This window comes from Arachis ipaensis, chromosome B1 (genome assembly GCF_059453495.1).
Source record: "Arachis ipaensis isolate K30076 ecotype BB chromosome B1, ASM5945349v1, whole genome shotgun sequence".
Taxonomy (NCBI): Eukaryota; Viridiplantae; Streptophyta; class Magnoliopsida; order Fabales; family Fabaceae; genus Arachis; species Arachis ipaensis.
In genome coordinates, this window is record NC_142436.1 from 87452791 (window position 1) to 87473644 (window position 20854).

The following is a 20854-nucleotide window of genomic DNA, read 5'->3' on the forward strand; positions in this document are numbered from 1 at the left end:
TTTATTATAAATTTTGTTCCTCCAGGAAACAAAATTATAGCTCTTCCGGAGCCTTCTATCACATTGCCTGACCAATAATAGTATTAACGTTTTCTTCTTTTGGCACAAGATGGGTAAAATATATATTACTTTTAAGAATAGTGTGCAAACTTGCACTATCTGCAAGGCAAATATCTTCAGAATATGTCCTTGCCATTTTTCTTCAAAGACAAGTGATAATAATAATAAAATGAGTAAAATTACATGCACAGTAAAATTATTCACATGAATACTTAACAAACACATACACATATCAAACTATTCCATCATTGATCAAATAGCCAATATTTCCTTCAGAATCCTTAAAGAAATTAGATACATCATAATGAGTGGTGGAATTTTCATCATTTGAAACAAAATTTGTTTCCTTTCTTTTGTCATCCTTTTTAAGGATGCTTGATAAAGATCAACTAGGTGCCTTGGGGTATGATAAGTACATGACCAATGGCCTTTTTCACCACAACGGAAGCATTTATCCTCAATTGATATACTTTGCCCATTGTTTCTTTCTTTATCCCACTTCTGGTGAGATATTTTCTTGTGAACATAATTTCTTTTCCTTCCATAATTTTTCTTGTTATTAAAATCTTGCCATTTACCTCTTCTGGGGTTATAATTTACCGCATTTGCTTCAGGAAATGGGGCGGCGCCAGCTGGGCGCGCTTCATGATTTCTTAAGAACAATTCATTGTTGTGTTCAGCAACAAGAAAGCAAGAAATTAGCTCAAAAAAATTTTTAAATCCTTTTTCTCGATTGCTACTGCAGGAGCACATTCGAGGCATGGAAAGTCAAAAAAGTTTTCTCTAACATATCGGGCTTGAGGAGGTATCACCGTCTTTTGATGATTGTACCTTTCTTCAAGGTCTTTGCACAGATTTGCATGATCTTTTAATGTGGGATATTCATTTTTCAATCATACGTCAAGATGACGACGAAAGAAAATTATCGCTTTGGCTATATCCTTCTGGGATGTATTATTTTCAGCCTTAATGGTATCTCCAAGATCCATTGACGCTGATGAGCGGATAATTTATACGCTTTTTGGCATTATTTTTAGTATGTTTTCAGTATAATTTAGTTAGTTTTTAGTATATTTTTATTAGTTTTTAATTAAAAATCACATTTCTAGAATTTACTATGAGTTTGTGTGTTTTTCTGTGATTTTAGGTATTTTCTGGCTGAAATTGATGGACCTGAGCAAAAATCAGATTCAGAGGTTGAAGAAGGACTGCAGATGCTGTTGGATTCTGACCTCCCTCCACTCAAAGTAGATTTTCTGGAGCTACAGAACTCCAAATGGCGCGCTTCTAACTGCGTTGGAAAGTAGACATCCAGGGCTTTCCATCAATATATAATAGTCCATACTTTGAATAAGGATTGATGACATAAACTGGCATTCAACGCCAGTTCCATGCTGCATTCTGGAGTCAAACGCCAGAAACAAGTTGCAAAGTGAAGTTCAACACCAGAAATACGTTACAAACTGTCGTTCAACTCCAAGAATGACCTCTCCATGTATAAACTTCAAGCTCAGCCCAAGCACACACCAAGTGGGCCCCGGAAGTGGATTTCTACATCATTTACTCAATTCTGTAAACCCTAGTAACTAGTTTAGTATAAATAGGACTTTTTACTATTGTATTAGACATCTGGGGACGTTTAGTTCTTAGATCATGGGGGCTGGCCATTCGGCCGTACCTGAACCTTTCACTTATGTATTTTTCAACGGTAGAGTTTCTACACACCATAGATTAAGGTGTCGAGCTCTGCTGTTCCTCAAAGATTAATGCAAAGTACTACTGTTTTTCTATTGAATTCAACTTATTCTGCTTCTAAGATATTCATTCGCACTTCGATATCATGGATGTGATAATCGTGACAGTCATCATCATTCTCAACTTTTGAACGCGTGCCAAACAACCACTTTCGTTCTACCTTAGATTCAATGGATATCTCTTGGATATCTAATACAGGGGACCGAGTTCGAGATATTAGTGTCTTCGTGGTATAAGTTAGAACCCATGGATGGCCATTCCTAAGATCCGGAAACTCTAAACATTGTCTGTGGTATTCCGAGTAGGATCTGAGAAGGGATGGCTGTGACGGGCTTCAAACTCGCAAGTGCTGGGCATAGTGACAAATGCAAAAGGATAATAAATCCTATTCCAGTATGATCGAGAACCGACAGATGATTAGCCATGCAGTGACAGCGCATTGGACCATTTTCATAGGAGGATGGGATGTAGCCATTGACAACGGTGATGCCCTACATAAAGCTTGCCATGGAAAGGAGTAGGATTGATTGGATGAAGACAGCAGGAAAGCAGAGATCAGAGGAACGAAAGCATCTCTATACGCTTATCTAAAATTCTTACCAATGAATTACATAAGTATCACTATCCTATTTTATATTTTATTTATTTTCATCCACTATAATTTCTTAATACAATTTAATCCGCCTGACTGAGATTTACAAGGTGACCATAGCTTGCTTCAAGCCGACAATCTCCGTGGGATCGACCCTTACTCACGTAAGGTTTATTACTTGGACGACCCAGTGCACTTGCTGGTTAGTTGTACGAAGTTGTGAAACAGGTATAAGATCATGAACGTGCGTATTGAGTTTTTAGCGCCGTTACTAAGGAATGGAATGATCACGATTTCGCACACCAAGTTTTTGGCGCCGTTGCCGAGGATTGTTCGAGTTTGGACAACTGACGGTTCATCTTGTTGCAAAGATTAGGTAATTTTATTTTAATTTTAAGCTTTTTATTTCTTATTTTCGAAAAATACAAAAAAATATTTACAAAATTATAAAAGCAAAAATATTTTTGATGTTTCTTGTTGGAGTCTTGAGTCAAGTTTTAAGTTTGGTGTCAATTGCATCTTTTTAATTTTCTAAAAATTATTTTCGAAAATTTCATGCATTGCATTCTTCATGATCTTCAAGTTGTTCTTGGCCAGTCTTCTTGTTTGATCTTCATATTTTCTTGTTTTGTGACTTTTCTTGTTTTTCATATGCATTTTTAATTTGTTAGTGTCTAATTATTGAAAATTTCTAAGTTTGGTGTCTTGCATGTTTTTCTTTTCTTAAAAATTTTCAAAAACAAGTCTTGATGTTCATCTTGATCTTCAAAGTGTTCTTGGTGTTCATCTTGACATTCATAGTGTTCTTGCATGCATTGTGTGTTTTGATTCGTAATTTTTATGTTATGAGTCTTTTTCATGTTTTTCTCTTTCTTCATTAAAAATTCAAAAATAAAAAAAATATCTTTTCCTTATTTTACTCAAAATTTTCGAAAATATGATTTGATTTAGTCAAAAAGTTTTTAAATTTAATTGTTTCTTATGAATCAAATCAAATTTTCAATTTAAAAAAATCCTATCTTTTCAAAATCTTTTTCATTTTTCCTTCATATTTTCGAAAACTTTTTAAATTTGATTTTCAAAATCTTTCTCTTATTTCTTAATTAGCATTTAATGTGATTGATTCAAAAATTTCAAGTTGTTACTTGCCTATTAAGAAAGGTTCAATCTTTAAATTTTAAAATCATATCTTTTTAGTTTCTTGTTAGTCAAGTAATCAACTTTAGTTTTCAAAATCAAATCTTTTTAATTTTCTTTTCAAATCTTTTTCAAATTAAAATTTCAATCATATCTTTTTCAAATTCAATTTCAAAATCTTTTCTAACTTCTTATCTTTTTAAAAAAATTGATTTTCAAATCTTATCTTTTTGTTTCAATCATATCTTTTTAAATTTCAATCATATCTTTTTCAAAAACAAATTTCAAAACTTTTTCAATCAATCTTATCTTTTTGTTTCAATTATATCTTTTTTCAAAACTACCTAACTAATCCTCTCTCTCTTATTTTCGAAAATTTCCTCTCTCCTTTTTCAAAATTTCTTTTTAATTAACTAATTGTTTTAATTTTAATTTAATTTCAACTTTAATTTTCGAAATCTAACTTTCAATTTTTATTTTTATTTTAAATAAATTTTGAAATTCTCTCTCTCATCTCCTTCTATTTATTTATTCATCTACTAACACTTCTCTTCCATCCAAAAATTCGAACACCACCTCCCTCTCTGTGTTCGAATTTTCCCTCTTCTCTTCTTTACATTACATTCTTTTCTTTTTCTACTCACACAAAGGAATCTCTATACTGTGACATAGAGGATTCCATATTTTCTTTGTTATTCCCTTCTTTGTCATATGAGCAGGAGCAAGGACAAGAACATTCTTGTTGAAGCAGATCCTAAACCTGAAAGGACTCTGAAAAGGAAACTAAGAGAAGTTAAAATACAACAATCCAGAGACAACCTTACAGGAATTTTCGAACAGGAAGAAGAGATGGCAGCCGAAAATAATAATAATGCAAGGAGGATGCTCGGTAAATTTATTGCACCTAATTCCAATTTACATGGAAGAAGCATCTCCATTCCTGCCATTGGAGCAAACAATTTTGAGCTGAAACCTCAATTAGTTTCTCTGATGCAACAGAACTGCAAGTTTCATGGACTTTCATCTGAAGATCCTTTTCAGTTCTTAACTGAGTTCTTGCAAATTTGTGATACTGTTAAGACCAATGGGGATGACCCCGAGGTCTACAGGCTTATGCTTTTCCTGTTTGCTGTAAGAGACAGAGCTAGAGTGTGGTTAGACTCTCAACCCAAAGATAGCCTGAACTCTTGGGATAAGCTGGTCACGGCTTTCTTAGCCAAGTTCTTTCCTCCTCAAAAGCTGAGTAAGCTTAGAGTGGATGTTTAAACCTTCAGACAGAAAGAAGGTGAATCCCTCTATGAAGCTTGGGAGAGATATAAGCAACTGACCAAAAAGTGTCCTTCTGACATGCTTTCAGAATGGACCATCCTGGATATATTCTATGATGGTCTGTCTGAATTAGCTAAGATGTCATTGGATACTTCTGCAGGTGGATCCATTCACCTAAAGAAAACGCCTGCAGAAGCTCAAGAACTCTTTGACATGGTTGCTAATAACCAGTTCATGTACACTTCTGAGAGGAATCCTGTGAGTAATGGGACGCCTCAGAAGAAGGGAGTTCTTGAAATTGATACTCTGAATGCCATATTGGCTCAGAATAAAAGATTGACTCAGCAAGTCAATATGATTTCTCAGAGTTTGAATGGAATGCAAGCTGCATCCAACAGTACTCAAGAGGCATCTTCTGAAGAAGAAGCTTATGATCCTGAGAACCCTGCAATAGCAGAGGTGAATTACAGGGGTGAACCCTATGGAAACACCTATAATTCCTCATGGAGAAATCACCCAAATCTCTCATGGAAGGATCAACAAAAGCCTCAACAAAGCTTTAATAATGGTGGAAGAAACAGGTTTAGCAATAGCAAGCCTTTTCCATCATCCTCTCAGCAAAAGACAGAGAGTTCTGAGCAGACCCCATCTAGCTCGGCAAATATAGTCTCAAATCTATCTAAGACCACTCTAAGTTTCATGAATGAAACAAGGTCCTCCATTAGAAATCTGGAAGCACAAGTGGGCCAGCTGAGTAAAAGGATCATTGAAACCCCTCCTAGTACTCTCCCAAGCAATACAGAAGAAAATCCAAAAGGAGAGTGCAAGGCCATTGAAATGACCATCATGGCCGAAACCACAAAAGAGGAGGAGGACGTGAATCCCAGTGAGGAAGACCTCCTGGGACGTCCAGAGATCAATAAGGAGTTTCCCTTTGAGGAACCAAAGGACTCTGAGGCTCATCTGGAGACCATAGAGATTCCATTAAACCTCCTTATGCCATTCATGAGCTCTGATGAGTATTCTTCTTCTGAAGAGAATGAAGATGTTACTGAAGAGCAAGTTGCCAAGTACCTTGGTGCAATCATGAAGCTGAATGCCAAATTATTTGGTAATGAGACTTGGAAAGATGAACCTCCCTTGCTCACCAATGAACTGAGTGATCTGGATCAACTGAGATTGCCTCAGAAGAAACAGGATCCTGGAAAGTTCTTAATACCGTGTACCATAGGCACCATGACCTTTGAGAAGGCTCTATGTGACCTTGGGTCAGGGATAAACCTCATGCCCCTCTCTGTAATGGAAAAACTGGGAATCTTTGAGGGGCAAACTACTAGAATCTCATTAGAGATGGCAGACAACTCAAGAAAATAGGCTTATGGTCAAGTAGAGGACATGTTAGTAAAGGTTGAAGGCCTTTACATCCCTGCTGATTTCATAATCCTGGATACTGGGAAGGATGAGGATGAATCCATCATTCTTGGAAGACCCTTCCTAGCCACAGCAAGAGCTGTGATTGATGTGGACAGAGGAGAATTGATCCTTCAACTGAATGAGGACTCCCTTGTGTTTAAAACTCAAGGATCTCCTTCTGTAACCATGGAGAGGAAGCATGAAAAGCTTCTCTCACTGCAGAGTCAACCAAAGCCCTCACAGTCAAACTCTAAGTTTGGTGTTGGGAGGCCTCAGCCAAACTCTAAGTTTGGTGTTGAACTCCCATATCCAAACTCTAAGTTTGGTGTTGGGAGTCTATAAAATTGACCTGATCACTTGTGTGGCTCCATGAGAGCCCACTGTCAAGCTATTGACATTAAAGAAGCGCTTGTTGGGAGGCAACCCAATGTTATTTAATCATTTCTATTTTATTTTCTCTTTGTTATTTCATGTTTTATTAGGTTAATGATCATGTGGAGTCACAAAAACTACTGAAAAATCAAAAACAGAATGAAAAACAGCATTGAAAACAGAACACCCTGGAGGAAGGGCTTACTGGCGTTTAAACGCCAGTAAGGAGCATCTGGCTGGCGTTTAACGCCAGAACAGAGCATGAAACTGGCGTTAAACGCTAGAAACAAGCAGCAGTCTGGCATTTAAACGCCAGGATTGCACCCAGAGGAAAGCTGGCATTAAACGCCAGAAACAAGCATCAGACTGGCGTTTAACGCCAGAATTATGCACCATACTGGCGTTCAACGCCAGAAACATGTTGCAGACTGGCGTTGAACGCCCAAAACAAGCATGGAAGTGGCGTTTAACGCCAGAAACATGCTGCAATCTGGCATTAAACGCCAGGATTGCATATATAGGGCGTTTTACACGCCTCAAAGGTGAAGGGATGAGAAATCCTCAAATACCTCAGGATCTGTGGACCCCACAGGATCCCCACTTACCTTTCTTTTCTCCTTTTCAGACCTTTTCATATCACTTTTCCCCAAATACCCCTCATCAATCAACTCAATCATTCTTTCCCATCACCTCTTCACCACTCACATCCATCTTCTCTTCCCCAAAAACCCCACCTACCTTTAAATTCAAAATATTTCCCTCCCAAACCCAACCCTAAATGGCCGAACCCTAACCCCTCCCCACTCCTATATAAACCCCTCATTCCTTCTTCATTTTCACACAACACAACCCTCTCTACTTCCACTTGGCCGAAACCACTTCTCCCTCCATCTCCTCCATTCTCTTCTTCTTCTACTTCTTTCTCATTTCTTTTGCTCGAGGACGAGCAACCATTTTAAGTTTGGTGTGGTAAAAGCATTGCTTTTTGTTTTTCTATAACCATTCATGGCATCTAAGGTCAGAGAAACCTCTAGAAAGAGGAAAGGGAAGGCAATTGCTTCCACCTCTGAGTCATGGGAGATGGAGAGATTCATCTCTAAGGTCCATCAAGACCACTTCTATGAAGTTGTGGCCAAGAAGAAAGTGATCCCTGAGGTTCCTTTCAAACTCAAAAAGAATGAGTATTCGGAGATCCAACTTGAAATCCAAAGAAGAGGTTGGGAAGTTCTAACCAACCCCATTCAACAAGTCAGGATCTTAATGGTTCAAGAGTTCTATGCAAATGCATGGGTTACTAGGAACCATGATCAAAGTGTGAACCCGAACCCAAAGAATTGGCTCACCATGGTTCGGGGGAAATACTTAGATTTCAGTCCGGAGAATGTGAGGCTGGCGTTCAACCTATCAATGATGGAAGAGAACGCACGCCCCTATACTAGAAGAGTCAACTTTGATCAAAGGTTGGACCAAGTCCTCATGGACATATGTGTGGAAGGAGCTTAATGGAAAATTGACTCAAAAGGCAAGCCGGTTCAACTAAGAAGGCTTGACCTCAAACCAGTAGCTAGAGGATGGTTGGAGTTCATTCAACGCTCAATCATTCCTACTAGCAACCGGTCTGAAGTTACTATAGACCGGGCCATCATGATCCATAGCATCATGATTGGGGAGGAAGTGGAGGTTCATGAGATTATACCTCAAGAACTCTACAAGGTGGCTAACAAGTCCTCCAACTTGGCAAGGTTAGCCTTTCCTCACCTCATTTGCCACCTCTGCAATTCGGTTGGGATTGACATAGATGGAGACATCCTCATTGAAGAGGACAAGCCCATCACTAAGAAAAAGATGGAGCAAACAAGAGAGCATGGACCTTAACATGAGCATGAGGAAATTCCTTACCATGAAATCCCTGAGATGGCTCAAGGGATGCACTTTCCTCCACAAAACTATTGGGAACAAATCAACACTTCTCTAGGTGAATTAAGTTCCAACATGGGACAATTAAGGGTGGAACATCAAGAGCACTCCATCATCCTCCATGAAATTAGAGAAGATCAAAGAGCTATGAGGGAGGAGCAACAAAGACAAGGAAGAGACATAGAAGAGCTCAAGGACATCATTGGTTCCTCAAGAAGAAAATACCACCATCACTAAGGTGGACTCATTCCTTGTTCTTAAATTTTCTGTTTTTCGTTTTCTTATGTTAAATGTTTATCTATGTTTGTGTCTTTATTACATGATCATTAGTGTCTAAGTGTCTATGCCTTAAAGTAGTGAATATGAATCCATCACCTCTCTTAAATGAAAAATGTTTTAATTACAAAAGAACAAGAAGTACATGGTTTCGAATTCATCCTTGAAACTAGTTTCATTATTTTGATGTGGTGACAATACTTTTTGTTTTCTGAATGAATGCTTGAACAGTGCATATGTCTTTTGAAGTTGTTGTTTAAGAATGTTAAATATGTTGGCTCTTGAAAGAATGATGATAAGGAGAAATGTTATTTGATAATCTGAAAAATCATAAAATTGATTCTTGAAGCAAGAAAAAGCAGTGAATACAGAAAGCTTGCGAAAAAAAGAGAGAAAAATGGCGAAAAAAAATAATAGAAAGAAAAAGAAAAAGCAAGCAGAAAAAGCCAAAAGCTCTTAAAACCAAAAGGCAAGAGCAAAAAGCCAATAACCCTTAAAACCAAAAGGCAAGGGTAAATAAAAAGGATCCCAAGGCTTTGAGCATCAGTAGATAGGAGGGCCTAAAGGAATAAAATCCTGGCCTAAGCGGCTAAACCAAGCTGTCCCTAACCATGTGCTTGTGGCGTGAAGGTGTCAAGTGAAAACTTAAGACTGAGCGGTTAAAGTCAAGGTCCAAAGCAAAAGAAAAGTGTGCTTAGGAACCCTGGACACCTCTAATTGGGGACTTTAGCAAAGCTGAGTCACAATCTGAAAAGGTTCACCCAATTATGTGTTTGTGGCATTTATGTATCCGGTGGTAATACTGGAAAACAAAGTGCTTAGGGCCACGGCCAAGACTCATAAAGTAGCTGTGTTCAAGAATCAACATACTGAACTAGGAGAATCAATAACACTATCTAAACTCTGAGTTTCTATAGATGCCAATCATTCTGAACTTCAATGGATAAAGTGAGATGTCAAAACTATTCAAGAGGCAAAAAGCTACAAGTCCCACTCATCTGATTGGAGCTATGTTTCATTGATATTTTGGAATTTATAGTATATTTTCTTCTTTTTATCCTATTTGATTTTCAGTTGCTTGGGGACAAGCAACAATTTAAGTTTGGTGTTGTGATAAGCGGATAATTTATACGCTTTTTGGCATTGGTTTTAGTATGTTTTCAGTATAATTTAGTTAGTTTTTAGTATATTTTTATTAGTTTTTAATTAAAAATCACATTTCTGGACTTTACTATGAGTTTGTGTGTTTTTCTGTGATTTCAGGTATTTTCTGGCTGAAATTGAGGGACCCGAGCAAAAATCATATTCAGAGGTTGAAGAAGGACTGCAGATGCTGTTGGATTCTGACCTCCCTACACTCAAAGTGGATTTTCTAGAGCTACAGAACTCCAAATGGGGCGCTTCTAATTGCGTTAGAAAATAGACATCTAGGGCTTTCCAGAAATATATAATAGTCAATACTTTGAATAAGGATTGATGACGTAAACTGGCGTTCAACGCCAGTTCCATGCTGTATTCTGGAGTCAAACGCCAGAAACAAGTTGCAAAGTGGAGTTCAACGCCAAAAACACGTTACAAACTAGCGTTCAACTCCATGAATGACCTCTCCATGTGTAAACTTCAAGCTCAGCCCAAGCACATACCAAGTGGGCCCCGGAAGTGGATTTCTACCTCATTTACTCAATTCTGTAAATCCTAGTAACTAGTTTAGTATAAATAGGACTTTTTACTATTGTATTAGACATCTGGGGACGTTTAGTTCTTAGATCATGGGGGCTGGCCATTCGGCCATGCCTGAACCTTTCACTTATATATTTTTTAACGGTAGAGTTTCTACACACCATAGATTAAGGTGTGGAGCTCTGCTGTTCCTCAAAGATTAATGCAAAGTACTACTATTTTTCTGTTCAATTCAACTTATTCCGCTTCTAAGATATTCATTCGCACTTCAATATGATGGATGTGATGATCGTGACAATCATCATCATTCTCAACTTATGAACGCGTGCCAGACAACCACTTCCGTTCTACCTTTGATTGAATGGATATCTCTTGGATATCTAATACAGGGGACCAAGTCCGAGATATTAGTGTCTTCGTGGTATAAGTTAGAACCCATGGATGGCCATTCCTGAGATCCGAAAAGTCTAAACCTTGTCTGTGGTATTTCGAGTAGGATCTGGGAAGGGATGACTGTGACGAGCTTCAAACTCGCGAGTGCTGGGCGTAGTGACAGACGCAAAAGGATAGTAAATCCTATTCCAGTATGATCGAGAACCGACAGATGATTAGCCATGCAGTGACAGCGCATTGGACCATTTTCATAGGAGGATGGGATGTAGCCATTGACAACGGTGATGCCCTACATAAAGCTTGCCATAGAAAGGAGTAGGATTGATTGGATGAAGACAGAAGGAACGCAGAGATTAGAGGAACGAAAGCATCTCTATACGCTTATCTGAAATTCTCACCAATGAATTACATAAGTACCACTATCCTATTTTATATTTTATTTATTTTCATCCACTATAATTTCTTAATACAATTTAATCCGCCTGACTGAGATTTACAAGGTGACCATAGCTTGCTTCAAGCCGACAATCTCCGTGGGATCGACCCTTACTCACGTAAGGTTTATTACTTGGACGACCCAGTGCACTTGTTGGTTAGTTGTACGAAGTTGTGAAACAGATATAAGATCATGAACGTGCGTATTGAGTTTTTAGCGCCGTTACTAAGGAATGGAATGATCACGATTTCGCACACCAGACGCGATTCAACCATTTTTTCCACAATGGGTGCTACTCCAACTCTCTCCCTTATATCTTCATTCCTTATTTTATCCAATCGCGTATGACCACTCATCCATCTCAATATCTTCATCCCTGCCACACTCAGCTTATGTTCGTGCTCCCCTTTAGCCGCCCAACACTCCGTACCATAAAGCATGGCCGGTCTTATAGCGGTACGATAGAATTTACCTTTAAGTTTTAAAGGCACTTTTTTGTCGCATATAAAACCAGATGCACTCCGCCATTTTGACCAACCTGCTTGGATCCTATGATTTACATCCTGTTCAATCTCTCCATTATCATGTATGATGCATCCAAGATACTTAAAACTTTTAACTTTTCGTAGGATGTTTTCTCCAATCTTCACCTCTATATTAGTGTTTTCCCTTCTCAAACTGAACTTACATTCCATATATTCCGTCTTGCTACGGCTTATGCGTAGACCATATACTTCTAGAGCTTCTCTCCATAACTCCAACTTCTTATTTAGGTCTTCCCTTGACTCTCCCATAAGGACGATATCATCGGCAAAAAGTATGCACCATGGCACAGGCTCTTCGATGTGCTCTGTGAGTACTTCCAAGACTAATTTGAAAAAGTATGGACTTAAGGATGATCCCTGGTGTAATCCTATACCAATAGGGAATTCCTCTGTCACACCACCTTGAGTCTTCACACTAGTTGTGGCCCCATCATACATGTCTTTAATTGCCCGAATATATGCGATCCTTACTCTCCTCTTTTCTAAAACCTTCCATAAGACCTCCCTTGGTACCCTATCATACGCTTTTTCCAAATCAATAAACACTATATGTAGATCCCTTTTATTACTACGATACCTCTCCATCATCCTTTTTAATAGGTATATCGCTTCAGTGGTAGATCTTCCTGGCATAAATCCAAATTGGTTCTCCGTTACTTGTGTCTCTTTTTTCAACCTCCGTTCTATCACCCTTTCCCATAACTTCATAGTATGACTCATAAGCTTGATCCCTCTATAGTTTCTGCAACTTTGTATATCCCTCTTATTCTTATAGATAGGTACCAAGGTGCTCTTTCTCCACTCATCAGGCATCTTCTTTGACATTAAAATCTCATCAAAAAGCTTGGTTAACCAGTTGATGCCTTTTTCTCCAAGACCCTTCCAAACCTCAATCGGGATATTATCAGGTCCTACTGCCCTGCCATTTTTCATCTGCTTTAGAGCCTCTTTTATCTCGAAGTCTCGAATCCTTCGATAGTAGTCAAAGTTTTTATCTTCTTCCCTTGTGCATAATCGACCAAGGCTCGGAAGAGTCTTCTGTCCCTTATTAAATAACTCGTAGAAGTAGCTCTTCCACCTTTCATTAATCTTCTCCTCTTGAGCCAACACCTCTCCATCCTTATCCTTTATGCACTTAACCTGATCCAAATCTCTCGTTCTTCTTTCCCGGCTCTTTGCGATTCTATATATACCTTTTTTTCCTTCTTTTGTGCCCAAAGACTAGTAAAGACCCTCATATGCTCTTGTTCTTGCTTCACTTACAGCCACTTTTGTGTCTTTCTTAGCCGCGTTGTATTTTTCCCAGTTATCTGCGTTGCGGCATAAAGACCACTCTTTAAAGCACTCCCTTTTTATCTTTATCTTTTCTTGTATACTCGCATTCCACCACCAGGACTCCTTGTCTCTTGATCCTATTCCTTTAGATTCACCAAAACTTTCTTTTGCTGTTCTTTTAATAACTTCTGCCATCTCCCTTCACATCTCTTCCGCACTTCCATTCCCATCCCACTTTGCCTCTTCTCCTACCCGTCTTAGGAATCTTCTTTGTTCCTCACCTTTCATCCGCCACCACCTCGTCTTTGGGTTCTTCCTATGATGTCTTTTCCTCAACTTTTGCTCAACGCGAAAATCCATGACGAGCACTCTATGTTGTGTTGTCAAACTCTCTCCCGGGATAATTTTACAGTTAATGCAAAATTTTCGGTCGAATCTCCTCAACAAGAAGAAGTCGATTTGAGAGCTTGTCATGCCACTCTTATAGGTTATAAGATGTTCGTCTCTCTTTTTAAAACATGTATTTGCGATGAGAAGATCAAAGGTTGAGGAAAAGTCCAAAATAGTTTTACCCTCGGCATTGATCACCCCGAAACCATGGCCTCCGTGAATACTCCCATATCCAGTCACTTCTCTCCCAATATGGCCATTTAAATCTCCTCCTAAGAAAATCTTATCTCCCAAAGGTATGCCTTGAACCAAACTCTCTAGATCCTCCCAAAATCTTATCTTGTGTTGTTCGTCCGAACCCACTTGTGGTGCATAGGCGCTAATCACATGGAAAGCACCTCCCTCTACCACCAGTTTGATAGAGATGATCCGATCTCCCACCCTCTTGATATCCACTACGTCCTTCTTCTACTGCTTATCCACAATTATTCCAACTCCATTCCTATTCTTCACATTTCCTGTATACGAAAGTTTGAAACCAGAAGTATCCAACTCCCTAGCCTTTGCACCAACCCATTTTGTTTCTTGTAGGCACATAATGTTAATATTCCTCCTTGTCATAGTGTCCACCACCTCCATGGACTTTCCTGTTAGAGTGTCTATGTTCCATGTCCCAAATCTCAACCTTCTGTCGCTTCGACCTTTACCTTTTACTTTGTGAACTAGCTTATTTACCCTCGTCCGTTCACGAAAACGCGAGAATCCTTGCTCATTTAACACTACATCCGGGCACCGATGCAGTGGCTCTTGCTCATTTGACACCGTACTCGAGCCATACAGCGCGTTGCTTCCGGGCAATGACCTAGCTTTAGCGCAATAATGTCTTTGATTCATGTCATGGGGGTTCGACTATATTTTTATGGTGGTTGTCGAAGACCTAACACAACCCTCCTCCTTTATCTGGACTTGGGACCGACTATGTACCGCAAGTGTAACATAGGCGGAGTTTCATTTTTAATTTTATATTTATTAATTATTATTAAAATAAAGAATAATTTTAAATATAATAAATATATAATTATAAAAAATATTATATATATAAAATTATAAATTATAAATTAAATGAAATAATTTTATATTATTATCCTCCTCATTATTATTATGGGAACCCGAATGCAAAATGAAACCCACTTTAAATTGTCAAAAGCTAAATCGAAGTTTTACTCTCTCTCTTTAATCTTGATAATTCCAGCATGAAGGTTCGTGGTTTCCTGATTGAGGGAAGAATATCCGTCTCTGAATTTAGATTGGAGGAGAGCATGATGGCAAGAAGAAGAATGCTACCTGGGTCCTCCGATCCGTAACGTGTTGAACGATAACAGTGACACCTACTACTACTGCTACTACTACTCTTACTATTATTATTATTATTATTATTATTATTATTATTATTATTATTATTATTTATGATATTTTTTAATCAGTGATATTAATAATTAATTCATTATAATTGATATCTTATTAAAAAATTTATCACTAACGAATAAATTACTATATCCACAAAATAGGATTCAAATTTTTAATATTTATTTAAACAGCGTATTAAACTAACTACCAAATCCAAATTATTAAAGATACCTAACCTAAGAATATAAGGCAACCGTAACCGCAAGTGTCACACACCACTTCACGCATCTAAAGTCTAAACACACCTTCCATTTGCTTGCTTTCTTTTTCTACTTTATTATAGCTAACAAGTAAAAGCTAAAGCAGGTTGAAGCAAGAAACAGATGACAACATAGCTAGCCTCTTCTTATTAGTTCATTCTTTTATTATATTAAGAGGAGTCATACATTAATTCAGATTCAGATATTCATTAGAAGCATGGGAACTTTAACGAATGCTTTGGTTCCGTCTAATCTCAAGCCTTCGCTCAGGGAGCAGCAAGACTCTGTTTTTCTTCCTCACAGAAAAGCACTATGGAAGAAAAAGAACCAATTCATTTTTCCTGTATGTAACTTTAATTTTAATTTGAATTTTCTGGTTTTGTTTGTCGAAGGAAGACCTTTTAATTGTTGTTATTGGTTTTGGTTTTGGTGATATGAATTGAATGACAGGTGGCAAGGTTGTTTGGGCCAGCAATATTTGAAGCATCGAAGTTGAAGGTGTTGTTCTTAGGAGTAGACGAAAAGAAACACCCTGCAAATCTTCCAAGAACTTACACCCTCACACATAGCGACGTAACCTCTAAGATCACTCTTGCTATCTCCCAATCCATTAACAACTCTCAGGTAATTCTTTGTTTTGTTCTCTGAAAGAAAAAAAAAAACAGAGCAAGTGATGAACATTGAACACTTGTAATTTTTGGATTAGGAAATGAACACATTAATAACACTTGACATGGTGACGTATATATTATAAGAGTGATTATTAATTAATTGTTGATGTTGATTGCAGTTGCAAGGTTGGTACAACAAATTGCAAAGAGATGATGTGGTGGCACATTGGAGGAAGATTAAAGGGAAGATGTCTCTGCACGTTCATTGTCACATAAGTGGTGGTCATTTTCTCCTTGATCTATGCGCTAGGTTTAGATACTACATCTTCTGCAAGGAGCTTCCTGTGGTAATAAGCATTGACCATTGACCAACATTTCTAAACTTTGCTTAAACATTAAATAGCCTTTTCGGTTTCTCACTGGTTATTTGAAAGACATTACTTTTTTTTGAAATAATATTTAATTTGTCCCCTCAATTGTATGTGAGTCTCAATTTAGTGTTTGAAGTTTCAAATGCTTTTATTTAATTTCTAAACTTTATCAATATGACTCACATTAATCTCTAGGCTAATTTTTAATACACAAACATTAATGGAATATTAACATAGACAGCTGAATGCCACGTCTGTAAAACGATATTATTTTATTTTTGACATTCCAATAGTCCAAAAAAACATTGTAAGTGATATTATTTATTGAAATTTTTTCTCCTAAAACAAGTGATCCGAAATCTTTTTGGACTATTTAAACACTAAAACCATAATGACATTGTTTTACAAGTTCCAATATGACATTTAGCTGTTCATATCAGCACTTTATTAACGTTTTTGTGGCAGAAATTGTTTCAGAAACTAATGTGAATCATATTTGCAAAGTTTGAAAACTAAAGAAAGACAATTAAAACTTCAAAGATTAAATTAAAACTCGGATATAAATTTAGAGACCAAATTGAATATTAACTCATTCTTTTACTATTCAAAAATATTCATTAGCTTTTAATTATTTAAGTAATTGATTAATAGTCTGATTATGGATCTAACTAGCCTTTGATACATCAATAAATCACCAGAATAATTTAGGCTAATTATTTGAATAATTAAGAATTAATTAGACAAAATAAAATATTTATTCCATCAAATAGTTATCCTCAAATATATTTGACTGATTTTTGTGTTACATATAACATGATTGTGTTTCTATATTGAATTTATGGTATGGATTAGGTATTGAAGGCGTTTGTTCATGGAGATGGGGACTTGTTAAGGAACTACCCAGAACTGGAAGATGCAGAGGTTTGGGTATATTTCCACTCAAACATTCCAGACTACAACAAGGTGGAATGTTGGGGCCCACTGAAGGATGCGTCTTCGGCTTCAACTGGGTCCCACACAACAAATAGTAACGAGGGTACGCCACAAGAACCGTGCCAAGAGGAATGTAATTGTTGCTTCCCACCGTCTACTTCTACTAGCAAGAATCGTAACCCTTCTTCATGCTCTTCATGTTCACAGCATCATCATCATCGTCATCATAAACGTGACCACGATAAAACATATGACGAGTTTAGGGATCAGCACATCTTGTGAAGTAGCCTCAAATGTTTTAGAACTATCACTTCTTCCATGTGCGTGTTTGTCACTTGGGAAAACCAAAATTAAATGAATTATTTAATGTAAATACAAATTTGGTGTTGGTGCCTACTTTTCCTTTTCTGATTTAGGTTTGTAAACTGATTCAACAGGTTAATGATCAAAGTTAAATCAGTCCCAAAACATTTCGATTCTCTAAAGTTTGAATTTCATTTTAGAGAATAAAGTGTGATCTCTTATTATTTATTTTAAAATTCAACTAGGTATCCTTTAAAAGTTGTACAATATTCAGTCTTTTATTACAATAATTTAAAAAAAATAAAACAAACACATCTAAAAATTATAAATAGATTTAGTGTCTTGTTAAAATTAAATACACATTCAAAATACAAACTAAATAAAACCGAAATTTAAAATTTTAATTTTAATTTTAAATTTCTGTCTCATATTTAATATATTTAATTATTAATATATTACAATTTAAATACACATTCAAAAATAAAATTAGTTAGAATTCAAAATTTCGAATTTAAAATTCTAAAATAAATCTTAAACTATCTTAAATCACTAGTAAAATCTTCATTCCGTAAAGATCCAGAGCTGCAGCGTCTCCCCCTTATTAAATTCTAAATTAATTTTGGATGTGTTTATGTTATTCATTATGTTTTTATGTACATATATAAGTTTTTTTACATAAGTTTTGGATGTGTTATAAAATATTTAGAGTGCATTCTTATAATTTTGGATGTGTATTTGAGTTTAATTTTTTCTGTGTTCAATATGTAATTTAGAACTATAATGACAATAATTTAGATGTGTTAATACATAATTTTAAATATGTTTATGTTGTTTATTTAATTTTAGATGTGTTGTTTACATGAGTTTTAAATATTTTGAATAAAAAAAATAATTGAAGTGAGTTTAACTGATTTTTGAAAACTTTTATATTTAAAAACTAGAATTTAACGATTTTAAAAACGTTTATATTTAAAAACTAAAATTTTACGATTTTGGATGTGTTTTAAAAATATTTTGTATATAATATTCTACTATTAAATGTGTTATAATTGAAAAATAAAAACACAATTTTTATGACCATATCAGCTACATCTTCTCTCTCAAACTTTAGATTTTTTTTTGCTTCTTTACTCAAAATATTTTATTTATAACAATTCTATTGATAAAATTAAATAAACTCAAACTTCTTCCAATTAAATAAGAATGGAATTTGTATGTTTATTTTTAAATATAATTAAAAATGATGAACATGATATTTCATAACATTAATTAAGTACAGGTATAAAAAGTGGTGATACCTTCCACCAATGAAGACGAGAGGGTGCTTCTGCTGGAAGGTGGTGATACCTTTCACCGATGAAAAGAGGAGGCTTTAGCTCCTGTTCGTTTGAAATTCACTAATGCAGTGTGAATGTTACGTAAAAAAAAATAACAAATCGTATTTGTTATCAGAAGTTACGTAAAAGAAGTAAAGTCCCAGTAACTACCTATGAAGTGGGTTATGTTGTTAGAAAAATTTTTGTTTTTAATATTTAAATTAAATTAATTTATAGATATGTATCTAAAAAATAGGGATATATTTTAATAAAAAAATAATTAAATATTATTAAAGGCTGATTAGTGTTGTACAAGTAGCATGGGACCAAAAATAAATATGAAAGAGAAACCATTCAAGGGTAGAAGATCATACTTTACTCTCTAAAGTACAAATTTAAAATTTAGAGAATCCAAATTCGTTTCCAAGACATTTTTTAAATTAGTCTTTATCTTTCGGACATTATAAATTAATTACATTTATCATTTCGTTATTTTATTAACCGATTTCATAAAAAATTTATGGTATAAAATGCTAACTAATAACATATATCACATTTGGTTAATAAATAATTTTTTATATTACAAGTTTTAATTTTTAATATATAAAAATAAAATATAATCTAGAATATTGAGCGATATTAATAAAAAAATATTGGTTGTTAACATTTTTCATATCGAATTAGTGACATCTTTTGCTTAGTATTTTTTAATTTATTTGTATAAGAATGAAAACACAAAATTGGACGGAGTTGGAATTAGGAAGAATGGAAAGAAAGGGAAGGAACGTAACTGTCATAACATGAAAAAAACATGTATTCCATGATGGATTGATGGGATGGCGGCCAACCTCCCTCTGCCCATCTCGCCACTGCAAGCCAAGTTGTGATGATGGTGAGTCCCGTATGTTTTGTCATTATGTTATTGTTTATTTATTTTATATTTTATATTCATTTCAACGTTTTTTAATTTTCATATAGAGTCGTTAATGGAGTAGGCTGTAAATATGGGGTACATGTGTACTTTACCAGGGTATGGTGTCAGGTGTGAAGAACTTAGACTGTATAATAAGGAGAAGAGCGATCGGACGGTCCGATTTGTGGGGATCACACAGACGGTTAACATCTACGTATCGTGCAGCCCAAGCTCCCCTGTGAACGGTGTTTCTGAACCCAACATAAACATATCCTCCTTGTTGTCCCACTCCCTCAGTCCGAAATCACTATCAGAGTGTCCCTAACCCTCATAGTCATACTATTCTCTCCTTCTTCTTTTTTCAAGTTGTTCTTCACAGAATGGAAAAAAAATTAAACAATGCCAAAGAAACATAAAGTTAAAATATTGATCATCCTGAATTTTATATTATTGTAAATTATTTCTGTCATCCTGATTATGTAAGTTTATTTTTTTAAACCTTTTCAAATTTTAGAATTATAATTATTTTTGTTAAAAATTTATTTTTTAGTATTGTTAGAAATTGAAGCTAGGTATATATATGACAGAAATATTATTATTGTTAGAAATTTAAAAATATATGTTTAAATAATAGTTAGAGATATATGTTTAGATGTTATTAGTTAAAGAATATTTTAAAAATTTTTTGTAATAATTTTAGAAATTGTAATTAATTAATTAACTTTTATAATTAACTTTAGAAATTATAATTTTAGAAATTATGCTAATTTTTTGTAACAATAAATATATTAAATTAGTGTATAATTTTTTGTAATAGTATTGGGAATTTTGATTAATAATTAGATTTTATAAAATATAATATATTTGTTTTTAAGTATTAATTATATGTTTGTTGTTAGTTTTTTAATTGATATATAATATATATATATAGTTGAGGTTTTAATAATAAAGTTTAACATTATTAATTAAATAAGAACCGAATTTATGTATTAGTTATTATTATTAATGGTAAATTAGAAACTGTAGTTAGTAGTAAAGGAATTATTATTATTGACCGATAAATTATCTATGACTAAATTAATTCAATGCTTGCCTTAGGAAGAAGTGTGGCTAAAATAATTAATATGTATAATAATATCGTAATTTTTAAAAATTATGAAGCATTCGAAATAACCCAACAGGATTTTTGATTAAATTTGTAAGTTAAATTATTATTATCCGGGAGTTTAG

At 35.3% G+C, this 20854-nt stretch overlaps 1 protein-coding gene and 1 non-coding gene across 2 annotated transcripts; one reads left to right on the forward strand and one right to left on the reverse strand.

Moving 5' to 3' along the window:
* Positions 1 to 4789: 4789 nt before the first annotated feature.
* Positions 4790 to 4897, reverse strand: LOC148577358 (small nucleolar RNA R71). Its single transcript, XR_015902773.1, has one exon. It is a non-coding gene; the product is annotated as a small nucleolar RNA R71 (small nucleolar RNA).
* A 10294-nt stretch (positions 4898 to 15191) lies between these two features.
* Positions 15192 to 17562, forward strand: LOC107618299 (protein STAY-GREEN, chloroplastic). The gene is made up of 4 exons (XM_016320327.3): positions 15192 to 15520; positions 15628 to 15801; positions 15968 to 16135; positions 17012 to 17562. Exons 1-4 carry the CDS (start codon positions 15395 to 15397, stop codon positions 17372 to 17374), a joined length of 831 nt encoding a protein of 276 aa, XP_016175813.1. The 5' UTR covers positions 15192 to 15394; the 3' UTR covers positions 17375 to 17562.
* The last annotated feature ends 3292 nt before the right edge of the window (positions 17563 to 20854 follow it).